The 13649-nt window shown below is 44.4% G+C and overlaps 1 protein-coding gene across 3 annotated transcripts in view; it reads right to left on the reverse strand.

The window, feature by feature from the left end:
* The window catches only part of LVRN (laeverin), a 74228-nt gene that overhangs the window by 40994 nt on the left and 19585 nt on the right, over positions 1–13649 (reverse strand). For all 3 annotated transcript variants that reach the window (XM_077746300.1, XM_077746298.1, XM_077746299.1), the window contains exons 2-4: positions 10102–10244; positions 8182–8321; positions 3493–3619 (exon numbers count right to left, since the gene is read on the reverse strand). In XM_077746300.1, the coding sequence (XP_077602426.1) occupies positions 3493–3619; positions 8182–8321; positions 10102–10244 (410 nt within the window). The remainder of the gene's footprint in view (positions 1–3492; positions 3620–8181; positions 8322–10101; positions 10245–13649) is intronic.

A 13649-nucleotide genomic window follows, 5' to 3' on the forward strand; every position in this document is an offset into this window, starting at 1 on the left:
AGAATATTACTAAGAACTCATATCAACAGCATCAGCACCACCTGGGAACTTATTAGAACTGGAACTTCTGGGACCAGCTGCAGACATACTGAATCAGAAATTCTTGGGGCACCAGCAACAATCTGCATTTCCACAAGCCTTCCAGGTGGTTCCAATGCATGCTAAAGTTTGAGAACCGCTGACTTACAACTTCCTTTGTGCTCCCTCTCAACTGATTCTTCAGAGGTTAAATCTGGTATTCTTCCAGAGGTTACATCACTATCCTCAAGTTTTGTGGGGCTTTTTAATGTTTATTTATATAGTTTGAGAGAGAGGAGAGCAGAGTCCGACAAGGGGCTTGATCCCAGAAACTGGGAGATCATGACCTGAGCCGAAATCAAGAGTAGGATGTTTAACCAACTGACCCCCCAGGTACCCCATGTTTAGGGGTTTTTTGAACTTTAAAAAAAATGTTTCACTTTCAATGCTAGAGAGTTTTTCATTGTGTGAATGAAATGTAATTTATCTATCCATTCTCCTGTCGATTACCATTTTGGTTGCCCTCAGTCTGGGGCTATTATAAAAATTGTAGCTATGAACATTCTTGCACCCATCTTCTGGTACATAAGGGATCAATTCTTGGAGATATATTTAGAAATGGAATTACTGGCTTTTAAGGTATTCTTTCTTTTAATTAAAAAAAATTTAATGTATATTTATTTTTGAAAGAGAGAGAGAAAGACAGAGTGTGAGAAGGCAAGATGCAGAAAGAGAGGGAGACACAGAATCCGAAGCAGGCTCCAGGCTCTGGGCTGTCAGCACACAGCCCGAAGCAGGGCTTGAACTCAAGAACTGGGAGATCATCACCTGAGCTCAAGTCAGATGCTTGTCTGACTGAGCCACCCAGGCACCCCTGGGTTTTAAGGTATTTTAATGATCACCACTGCAAGATAATAAATATGTCTCAAAGATGTTGTAATAACTGATACTCCCTTCCATTTTCTAACATTTGGCATCTGTCAGCTGCCTCCTTTTGGTAAGTGAATAGGTATAAAATGGGGCCTACCCATGACATTGGACATTCATTTCTCAGATTACTAATGAGGTTCATTATCTCTTCATTAGCTTATTAGCTCCATGTGCTCCTTTTTCTGTATAACATCTATCCAGGTATCTTTTATTTTTGTCTACTGTATTTTTCTTATTTACGTGTAGCTGTTCTTTATATATGTAGGCCACTCCCATTACTGGTTCTTAACCCTCTTTCTTCTAAGACTTTTACTTAGCCAGTACATTACCCCTTACTTGGTGATTTGTTGCTTTTGTTTCTATGTATTGAAGGTATCACCCCAACTCAGATACTTAAACAGAGAGCACCAGCCACCTACCTCTTTTGCATTCGAAAAGCACCTAAAAAAGTAATAGGGCACCAGTATTTGCTTAGTAGATTCTCATTAATTATGATCATTATTTCACGGCTTCATGATTTACATTGTACCTGAGTTTCATTGGTACAAAAATACAAATCATGTGGGCCTGTGTAGTATATATAATTAGGACACTATTGTTTAAAGTTAAAAGCATAATTAAAACTTAGAAGTTGCCATTCAAATCTTCTAACACCCAGGGATGCCTGTATAGCTCAGTTGGTTAAGCATCTGACTTTGGCTCAGGTCATGATCTCAAGGTTCATGGGTTCGGGACCTGCGTTGGGCTCTGTGCTGACAGCTCAGAGCCTGGAGCCTGCTTCGGATTCTGTCTCTCTCTCTCTCTTAAAATAAACATTAAAAAAAAAAAAAGGTTACTGTCTACCATTTTGGAAGAAGCAGTGTCATTAGGCTTTGTGTGCATAATGACAAAGACAAGATGGATCCTGAACCCAAGTTACTCTTGATCTAATGAGGGAGACAGGATCTAGTTAAGTCAAGAGCTTAAATGGAGGGGCACATAGGATGTTGTGGAAGCATGAGGAAAAGGGAATCAGGGGAAGCTTCCTGGAGGATGGGGCACTGAGTTGAGAAACATATGAATTAACAAGTTGGGTAAACCGCATTGAAGGATGTACAAAGTCCATGTGCAAGAGCCCAAGAGAAAGGAGAAGAGGAAGGTGGAGGAGGGGACGGAGCAGATGCTAGAGCATTTTTCCAACTCTGAGGAATTGCCAACAGCCTGAGAGTCTGGCCCAGAGATGTGCTATTGTAAAGACACGGTTCATAGTTTGGACTTTATCCTCAGGGCATCAGGAAGCCACAGAGAGGTTTTAAACAGGACAGCAATATGTAATATTACAGTAATATGGCTGTCAGATTTTGCTACGCAAAGATCCCCCACACCTCAGTGTGGAAGATGGAATTGAGGGGGCCCAGGGGAAGGGGGTGGGGCCAGGCGAGGGCTGCTGAGGTGCATATGGTGGTGGGAAGGGCTGGGGGTATGGGGCGGAGGGGATGGCTATAATAACCAGGAGACTAACTAAGTGGAGGAGGTGCTTTACAGAACAGGGAATGGAGGGTAACTCTGGACCATTCCTTATATAAATAAAGACAAATGGAACTTTTCTCACTTAGACAAGTGTCATCGTGAGATCCTCCAGCCACAGAAGTCTCCAAGCCCAGGCTTCTGATGCTTCTAACTCCCAAAAGGACAGGATCCCTGTCTTCCAGGATCCCTGATGGGCCACCCCTGGTTCACTCCCCATTCCTTCCAGCCAGAGGCTCCAGCTGCCCAGGCCCCTGGCTTGCCGGTGCTCAGGAGGCTTGAGCTCCCGGATAATTACCTCCTACTCTCTTCCACCATCAGCCGGTATAGACAGAGCACCCTTTTTCCAAGACTTCCCAGAACATGTCAGAGGAACAAAATACATTTACACGATACCCTCAGTGGAGACAGAGAAGACACTGGACAACTTTCTGAGCCGAGGGGTTCAACACAGTTATAAGAGCAGATCTGTACAGACCTAGGAGCACCAAAATGTTTACATATGTCCTCAAGGATCATTTAGCGTTCACATGCGATTCCAAGCTTATACAACAGAAAGGACCCCCATGTCCTAATTCAGTGACTCACAGCTAAAGAATATTAAAAAGACAGACAGATAAACCCCACCCCCCAAAAACCACCACCGACCGAAAGAAACCTTATTCACGGGAAATGGAGTAACCCCTTAGGTCTGCTAAAAGGATCCGGAACAGTGTTCCCAGTTGCACTGGGAGAGGAAAGGACAGAATGCAAGAGAGAGAGAGAGAGAGAGCAGTTTCTGTAGGGGGAGAGGCTGGCAATGAATCTAAATCCTGAGAACATCTGCAGGCACATGACATTGTACAGAGAAATAGCAGACAGGCTCCTCTGTGTTCGGGAAGGTATAGATCTTACAGATGGGACACTCACAGGGCTGCCTCCAAAACAGCAGCTAAATGGTGACAGTGGGTCCTTGGAGGCTCGTCTGTGTACCCTTCACCTTGACCCAGGGCCCCCAATAATAGAAAATCAATTGCATTGGAACAGAAGACGGCTCACCTGTTTTAGGAAGAGGGTAACTAATATTAAATAACTCTTCCAGAAAAGAGAAGATAGGACCTGTGATATTCAAAGCAAAATCTGCATTTCCATTTGCAATGGCATCTTTCCGGGCCCAGATGCGTATCTGAATCAAAAACAATTAATCAGTGATTAGGGAATGTGGTAGTGAACTTGGGCAAGACACAGCCAGCATGCGCCAGTTCCCTGATGTTCTAGAGTCAGAGACTTACCTGTCCAGAAGAAGCTACCGGATGAAATGCTGACAGCTGACGAACAACATGCAGGTTAAGGGCACCTACCCCATGCAGTCAAAAATCTGCATATAACTTTAACTTTTGATTCCCCCAAAACTTAACTGCTAACAGTCTCCCATTGACCAGAAGCCTTTACCGTAGATAATGTAAACAATCAATTAATGCATATTTTGTAAATGTACCATATACTTGCAATAGAGTAAGGCAGCGAAATGAAAAAGCAAATGCTAGTTTTTAAGAAATCATAAGGAAGTCAGGGCACTTGGGTGGCTCACTTGGTTAAATGTCCAATTTCAGGTCAGGTCATGATCTCACAGCTCCTGAGTTCGAGCCCCGGATTAGGCTTTGTGCTGACAGCTCAGAACCTGGAGCCTGCTTCAGATTCTGTGTCTCCCTCTCCCTCTGCTCCCTCTCTGTATCTCTCTTTCAAAAATAAATAAGCCTTAAAAAATTTTTAAAACTCTGTGTGTCTATAGAACCACTCAGTTCAAATCTATATTCTTAAAGGTCAGCTGAAAAGGTATACATGCTCTGGAGAAAGTCCAAACGGCTCGTCACTAAGATGTGAGCAGTTTTCTGGAAAGAATGTTATTTCCTTTTTTTTTCTTCTTCACAGCATGTGTAACTTTTGGAATTCAGAAATAATCGGTGGGATGGTATCTACCCCCCACAGAAAATGTAGACACTATCTTAGAGTAAGAGGGCACCTTAGACCCTTGCTTCCCTGTTTAGGATGTATTTCCAGTGTTCCAAAACAGAATGGTACAGTTAGCCGGGCTTACGCAATACGGTACATATGAGACACATCTGAATTGTGCAAATTTAGAATGGTTTGCTGATGTTTCAAAGGCTAAGATAATTAACAGTGCGATCTTGTTTTCAACATTTTCAATAATTCCCCTAATTTAAACAAGTTCACCAAAAGTCTTATGATTTTACAGTTGTTGAACAAGTGAATGATATACTGTTTATGACCCTTCCTCTCTAGTAGGTAAAGAGAAAGCCTTGTCATGTTTTGTTAGTTTAATATAATCATGGTGTTGTTTGGGGACTCGGGAGTTTACGTGTGCAATTTTGGTGGCTACTTTGCTCTTGTTCTACCATTCGTTATTATTTTAATATGAAATCACTTGCTATCCCACAACACCACCACTGGAGCACTTTATTTTAAAAACATTTTTTTTTACATTTATTTATTTTTGAGAGACAGAGAGCAAGCCAGGGAGAGGCAGAGAGAGAAGGAGACACAGATTCTGAAGCAGGCTCCAGGCTCAGAGCTGTCAGCACAGAGCCCGATGCGGGGCTCAAACCCCCAAACTGTGAGATCATGACCTGAGCCGAAGTCACTCAACCAACTGAACCACCTAGGTGCTCCCATTGGAGCCCTTTTTAATGGAATTGCTAGCATTCATTCTACAGACCATGTATGAAACTCAATAACCTTGTTACAAAAGTTAGCAAGGAGAGCATGAGGGTAATTGCCCTGATGTGCATACGGTCCATCTGAGAAAGGGTTCTCTGCAAAGCATTAGAGAGAATGCTAGGAAAATGAAAAGCAGAGCAACGATATTTGCAGATTGCTGCAGCCCGAGCACACATCCACCTTACTTTGCTTTTATTTCTGCTGGAAAATTTGTCTTGAATTATGTGAATGTTGCATTACGTGAGGTCTTCAGGAATGTTCCCGTTTCACAAAATGCAACCACCTGTTTTTGAGGCCTCCTACCTCGTTCCCCTCGGCCTCCCCCATGCTGCAGTGGCCTCCTTATCCTGGAAAGGAGGCCCCAGGGTTCAGCCCTGCCCTGTGCTCTACTTACCCACCTTCTCCCCTCCTCCCCCAGTTTCTAACTCCGGAGGCAGGGGGAAGATTGCTGAACCAAAGCCTAAACTACTGGGTAGAAAGAAGAGTCCCCACTGCCCACATTCAAGACGTGTGCATTTCCACTGTAACCTTTTGGAAAATAATCAAACCTTTGTACGTTTCACTGACAGTTTCCAAAGCTCCTCCCATAAACTACCATTCTATAAGCGAAAGAGGAGGCAAGTGATGGAGATCGCAAGCTGTGTGAGAAGGGGCAGGGAGCCCCCAGCAGGGCCGCCAGGAACAAGAAACAGTGAGGAACACTTTGGAGATGCGGCCCCAAAGTTCCTTCAAAACCACACCTAGAACGCCAGTGTGTTGTTCCTGTGGTCCTTCACGAACACAGCAGAGCTCACCACCTATGACAGGAGTATCTTTATACGGGCCTGTGTGTGCTAAGCTCTGTTCAAAATATGTGATTTTTCTGGGAGCTCAATTGGTTGGACGACCGACTTCAGCTCAGGTCATGATCTCACGGTTCCTGGGTTCGAGCCCCATGTCGGGCTCTGTGCTGACAGCTGAGAGCCTGGAGCCTGTTTCAGATTCTGTGTCTCCCTCTCTCTCTGCCCCTCCCCCACTCATAATCTCTCTCCTTCTCTCTCTCTCGATCTTGCTCTTTCTCTCAAAAATAAACAACAAATATATATATACGTACATATATATACATACATACCAACCTTACTTACACGTTTCCACATTTATCCTCATGTGAAGGATTAACCACATCTTCAATTTTACTAAATTTCTCTCTCTTACTTAATAAGCAACTTTTCCACATATACTCTGGACGCTATTCCAAGAGCACATTCTGGCTCCGCTGAGAATATGGCGGACTCCTTCCCTTTGCAGAGCTGAGCCACAGCCAAATGCAGCATTCCGCTGATAAACTCATCCCAAATTTCAATTCTCTGGCTAAGAACATGACTTTCTCAGGCATGTTCCACTTCGTCTCTGCCTCCAAAGGCAGCTGGTTTTCTTTGCAGGGCTGTCTTTCACCAAGAAACAGATCTGACCTTTTTATAAAGATGCGGTTTTTTAATAAGACGCGGTTGCTGTATAACTGCATTGAGATCAGCAATCACTTGAGATGGGGATGCTGACGTGCCCCCTTGGGTCACTCATTAGCTCCGGGGCTCTGCTCCTTCATGCCAGGCCCAAAGCATGGGCTTCTAAATTGTGCCTGAGGGGTCACCTGGGTAGCTTAGTTGGTTAAGTGTGCCACTTTGGCTCAGGCCATGACATCACAGCTTGTGAGTTTGAGTCCCCCATCAGGCTCTGTGCTGACAGTTCAGAGCCTGGAGCCTGCTTTGGATTCTGGGTCTCCCTCTCTCTCTGCTCCTACCCTGCTCACACTGTGTCTCTCTCTCAAAAAAAGAAACATTAAAAAAAAATTTTTTTTAACTAAATCGTGCCCGAGATTTATTGGTAGATGTCCTAAATGTTTGACTTGGCCTGTGTTCTGTCTGCGGAAGTCAAGGATCTACTAGCGATTCTCCAGGCTGGAGCCAACAGTTGAGGAAGATAAGCTGTAGTCTGCATCTAACACGGCTTTATTAATTCATCTTTCAGAGGAGCAGCTCTGAGCGATTCTCCCCCTGGCGACAGAATTGGCTCATCCACAGCTTCCTTATCTCCACAAGTCAGTGGGACAAGCCTAGAAGATCTGGGGTGGGCCCGGGAGAGAGTCTCAGATGGGACTGTGGGGGCTTGATTTTCCTCAGCTCTGTGAAGTCCATCTGACAAGCGAGAACCTGGCCTATGGAACTGGCCGTACTTCCCTCCACACAGCAGAGGAGGCAGTGAACCAGCGTGTAAAGTACTGTCAGCATAACCCTAGTATTTTTCGTAAAGTATTATTTTTTTTAAGTTTATTTATTTTGAAAAAGAGAGAGAAAAGGAGAGAGTGGGGGAAGGACAGAGAAGGGAGGCGAGAGAAAGAGGAGCCCAAGCAGGCTCCATACTGTCAGCACAGAGCCCAACTACTCAGGGCTCGAACCCATGAACCATGAGATCATGACCTGAGCTGAGATCAAGAGTTGGACGCCCACCCGACTGACCCACCTGGGTGCCCCATTCCTAAAGGATTATTTTGTGATGAAGGTATAACCGGGTGAAAAACGCCCACTTCATACAACTCTGGGGAGGGGCCGTGTGTCTCAGAGTTGAGGAACCCAGCAGGGCTTCTTCTAGATGGGGCGATACCTGACCTGCAGGCACCACGTCTGCCATTACAGTTGTTCCCAGCTGGTGTCCCTTCTGGTTGGTTGATGCCTGGGCTGTATCAGGTGCCGGACTCTTGGACAGTTCCCCTGTCTTCTGAAAGGTGCCAACAGCCCAGGAAGAGGGGGCTCAGAATATACGTTGAGAGCAGCCTTTCTACAGAGCCAAAAGGGTGAACTGCTTGGTTCATCTGCAAAGCCACCCTAAGAGTTTCAACGGGCTTGGAAAAGTCAGCGCCACCAGGAGGTGACCATGGGATATGCAGGCAAAACCCCTGGATGCAGAGAGAATGGATGAACCACCTGCGGCCAGTATGAAGGTACCCTTACCTTCAGAATCTTCCTCACTCACCTCCTGTCCCCTTTCAGTTCTGTTGATGTGGTCATAGTCACATATGGCCAACGCGACTAAATAAGTTGGCATGTGGGGTGTGGTGGAAAACGTGGTAACGGTCCAGATACTTCCATTCACATCTCTTTTTTCAGACCGACCTATGGAAATTGATTTAAGTCCAAATCATTGTTAAACCTAAGCAACAATAGCTACCTTTAAAAAATATGAGGAGTCAATTGTCACCCATGGTCTACCAGTGTGGATTTCTGTACCCCTAAGCCTATCAAAACCATATTAAGTGAAATAAGTCAGCGAAAGACAAATACCATACAATTTCACTGACATGTGAAATTTAAAAAGCAAAACACATGAACAAACAAAAAAAAAGCACACATAGACTCATAAATACAGAGAATAAACTGGTGGTTGCCAGTGGGGAGGGGGCTAGGGAGGTGAGCAAAACGGGTAAAGGAAATCAAGAGCCTCAAACTTCCAGGTTACAAAATCAATTCTATGGGGAAAGAATGTACAGCATGAAGAAGACTGTCATTAACAGTCGGCAGCTCAGTTGGTTAGGCATCTGACTTCGGCTCAGGTCGTGATCTCACAGGCTCTGTGCTGAATCCTGTTTCAGATTCTGTGTTTCCCCTCTCTTTCTCTGACCCTTCCCCACATGCATTCTCTCCCCCTCTCTCTCTCTCTGTCAAAAATAATTTTTTTAAAAAGCCCTAACTTTGTATGGTGAGCATTGCATAATGTTACATAATTATCGAATCACTGTGGTGTACACCCTGCAGCCAAAGTAATCTCGTATGTCACCTGTACTTCAATTAAAAACAAACGATGGGTGCCTGGGTGGCTCAGTCAGTTAAGCGTCTGACTCTTGATTTCATCTCAGGTCACAATCTCATGGTTAGTGAGATTGAACACTGCATCGGGCTCTGTGCTGACAGTGTGGAGCCTGCTTGGGATTCTCTCTCCCTCTCACTCTGCCCCTACCCTACTTGTGCTCTCTGTCTCTCTCTTTCTCAAAATAAATAAATAAACATTTAAAAACAAGCCACATTAGGAAGGTCTAAAGACAGCATCTTTGCTCTGAATCAGTATCTTGAATAGTCTGGACTGTGGACCAAATCTATGGGCACTTTAAGTGATGCCCTTGTCTTTTCCATCCATGTCTACTGTTCTCTTGACCAGGCCACCTCTCATAATGCTTAATCTAGAGCCCACGGTCAGTCAAGGAAGGACAATTTTGCCATTGCTAGGTCTCAGTGAGGTCTTCAGTACTGGCAATCTGGGCCTTTAAAGCTGAGGGCAGGTATCTGATGTGAATCAGGCTGGCAAACATTAACAGGGAGTGGTGGAGACCATAGCAAGTCTGTGGAGAGGGGGAAGGGGGGCATCTACAGGGGACAGTCTCCCGTGAGCTGTAACTATTGCTGTCACAAAGGAGCTGCAGGCCCTCTGTTGTTAGATCTTCTAAGTTTACAAGGACGTAAAACTCTTGACTTTTATGAGAAATCTCTGGATTTTTAAAAAGTTCAATCAGAAAGGGGGGAAAAAATCGCGCGAGCCAAATGAAACACATCTGTGTACCAGATTCAGCCTAAGTCAGCTGTCTTGTTACCGCTAATGATCAATACTGAAGTCCGAGGTAGTGGGCAGACAGGCTGCCAGAGCAGAAGGAGGATACGGCGTCCCCAGCTTCCAATGCAAAAAGAGTCAGGATTTACCATCTTCAAGATGCAGGTGCTGATACACACCCCGTGTGACTGCTCTCCCTAATTATAATACACTGCCAATGCATGGCCTAGAAAAGCCATTGCTATAAAAGCTATTAAAGAGGTAAATATATATATATATATGTAGGTCCATAGATATACACATGTATGTATAATGAATATATACATGTATATAATAACAGGAAATATTACTTACCTAGCCTTGGCATATTGGAAAGGGCCACATAGCTGGGATGATGAATAATTGTAATATTAAAGGTTGCCTTTAAAGCTGGCTCATCAAAACAAGGAAAAACGCTTCTGGCAAATGTTGGCTCCATCTGAGATGCTAACAAGGCCCTGCAATACATTTTTGGGGAAAAAAATCTATTTTTATTTCAAGTTCCTGGACACACAAAAAATTATTGAGGGATTCCGGCTTGTAATTATATTCAGGAAGGAGCTAGAATATTTCCCCTCATCTTCCTCACTGCCTTCCAGTTAAAACACACACACTCCTAAGGCTCGCCACACCTTGGAATTCTTACAAGACCTAAAATACAAAAGACCTATTTAATTTTCAACCACAAAACACTATTTACTTCATTACATCATACGCTTTTAAAACCTTCTGCAAACAAAATAGGAATAAATATAGCAAATATGCAATGGCAAGCTTTTGAGAACCAAGTATTTTTTAAACTAGGATTTCTTTTTGGGGAACGGACTATTGCTTTCATCCTCCACCAAAGTGGAAGCAATGTCTGCTGAAGAATGTCTGCATTTTTAAAACATTTTTTTAAAGTTTATTTATTTTGAAAGAAAGAAAGTTTGAGTTGGGGAAAGGCAGAGAAAGAGAGAGAGACAGAGAGAGAGAGAAGGAAAGAGAATCCTAAGCAGGCTCCACGATGTGAGTGCAGAGCCTGATGCGGGGCTCGAACTCACAGAGTGAGATCATGACTTGAGCTGAAATCAGATGTTTGACTGAGTCACACAGGGACCCCAAGAATGTCTGCATTTTTATCTTTTTCTCAAATGTTCTTCCTAATTCAAAACTTAGAAAAGGTTTTATTCTGCACCCTCTTGTGGGTAAATGATACAGGTGTGTGTCAAGTAAGCAAAACAATTTTCATTTCCAGGTAGGTAGATTTATCAAATCCCTTCTGCTCCTTCCCCCCAACTCCACGGAAAAATATTAAAAAATGGCATTATCTCACGGTGTGCTGGTGATTTATGGGGGAAAGTTTAAGGTCAAGAGTGCCCTGAGCAAATGAGGACATTGTCAGGTTTATTATCTGTAAATGTCGCCTAAGTCTGACCAGACGTGGGGCCTAGCTAACAACTCTCCTCAGGAAAAAACCATGGAATCATTAAGACTCAGTAACCTGGGGTGGGGCACCTGGGTGGCTGAGTTGCTTAAGCAACTGCCTTCGGCTTAGGTCATGCTCTCACAGTTCGTGAGTTCGAGACCCACATCAGGCTCTCTGCTGTCAGTGTGGAGTCCTCTTCAGATCCTCTGTACCCTCTCTCTCTGCCCCTCCCCAGTTCTCTCTCTCTCTGTCTCTCAAAGAAAGAAACAAGGAAAGAAAGAAACAGAGAGAGAAACAAAGACAGACAGACTTACAGACTTGGCAGCCTGTTTTGGGAGGACAACTGTGGATACTAATTCTCTTTTGTTCTCCTAAGACCCTGAGACTTAGTGTCCCTGATACATTTACTCTTGCTTCAGGCCCAGCTCTTAGATAAATAACAGGAATTCAATTCAATAAGGTGTCGCGAAAGACTATGGTCCCTCCATCACCACCACCCACTCCTGGGATCCCTCCTCTACCACGATAAAGCCCCTACTCACATGAAAATTCACAGTCAATGGTCGGCACATTCACAAACAGCCCACCGTCAGCTAACTGGCTGTGTTCATCGCCTCACTGTGACAAAAGTGTAATTTTCAACAAGCCTGTGCTATATGCTACTTCCCACTCTATCTTGTTGTCCTTGCTTGCATGGACTGGAAGGTGACTTATGAACTCTGGTACCAGCCACTTTGTCTGCAGGAGTCTGCTCCATCTCCTGCTAGCTGAGTAATCCTGAACAGGCCACACATTCCTGCCGAGCCTCAGTTTCCCCCATCTAGAAAGCAATGGCACTACCTTTTATTGCTGTTTAAGCTTTCACATTATTAGTAGCTGAATGTATCAGTAAACCACCTTTGAATTCTGCTATATTCCTTGCAACGTCACAAATTGTTCTCCATGTAGATGAACTATAGAATTCAAGGAGATGGGGCGCCTGGGTGGNATCCTAAGCAGGCTCCACGATGTGAGTGCAGAGCCTGATGCGGGGCTCGAACTCACAGAGTGAGATCATGACTTGAGCTGAAATCAGATGTTTGACTGAGTCACACAGGGACCCCAAGAATGTCTGCATTTTTATCTTTTTCTCAAATGTTCTTCCTAATTCAAAACTTAGAAAAGGTTTTATTCTGCACCCTCTTGTGGGTAAATGATACAGGTGTGTGTCAAGTAAGCAAAACAATTTTCATTTCCAGGTAGGTAGATTTATCAAATCCCTTCTTCTCCTTCCCCCCAACTCCATGGAAAAATATTAAAAAATGGCATTATCTCACGGTGTGCTGGTGATTTATGGGGGAAAGTTTAAGGTCAAGAGTGCCCTGAGCAAATGAGGACATTGTCAGGTTTATTATCTGTAAATGTCGCCTAAGTCTGACCAGACGTGGGGCCTAGCTAACAACTCTCCTCAGGAAAAAACCATGGAATCATTAAGACTCAGTAACCTGGGGTGGGGCACCTGGGTGGCTGAGTTGCTTAAGCAACTGCCTTCGGCTTAGGTCATGCTCTCACAGTTCGTGAGTTCGAGACCCACATCAGGCTCTCTGCTGTCAGTGTGGAGTCCTCTTCAGATCCTCTGTACCCTCTCTCTCTGCCCCTCCCCAGTTCTCTCTCTCTCTGTCTCTCAAAGAAAGAAACAAGGAAAGAAAGAAACAGAGAGAGAAACAAAGACAGACAGACTTACAGACTTGGCAGCCTGTTTTGGGAGGACAACTGTGGATACTAATTCTCTTTTGTTCTCCTAAGACCCTGAGACTTAGTGTCCCTGATACATTTACTCTTGCTTCAGGCCCAGCTCTTAGATAAATAACAGGAATTCAATTCAATAAGGTGTCGCGAAAGACTATGGTCCCTCCATCACCACCACCCACTCCTGGGATCCCTCCTCTACCACGATAAAGCCCCTACTCACATGAAAATTCACAGTCAATGGTCGGCACATTCACAAACAGCCCACCGTCAGCTAACTGGCTGTGTTCATCGCCTCACTGTGACAAAAGTGTAATTTTCAACAAGCCTGTGCTATATGCTACTTCCCACTCTATCTTGTTGTCCTTGCTTGCATGGACTGGAAGGTGACTTATGAACTCTGGTACCAGCCACTTTGTCTGCAGGAGTCTGCTCCATCTCCTGCTAGCTGAGTAATCCTGAACAGGCCACACATTCCTGCCGAGCCTCAGTTTCCCCCATCTAGAAAGCAATGGCACTACCTTTTATTGCTGTTTAAGCTTTCACATTATTAGTAGCTGAATGTATCAGTAAACCACCTTTGAATTCTGCTATATTCCTTGCAACGTCACAAATTGTTCTCCATGTAGATGAACTATAGAATTCAAGGAGATGGGGCGCCTGGGTGGCTCAGTAGGCTAAGTGTCCAACTTCAGCTCAGGTCATGATCTTGTGGTTCATAAATTCT

Source organism: Crocuta crocuta, unplaced genomic scaffold (assembly GCF_008692635.1).
Source record: "Crocuta crocuta isolate KB4526 unplaced genomic scaffold, BGI_CrCroc_1.0 scaffold218, whole genome shotgun sequence".
NCBI lineage: Eukaryota > Metazoa > Chordata > Mammalia > Carnivora > Hyaenidae > Crocuta > Crocuta crocuta.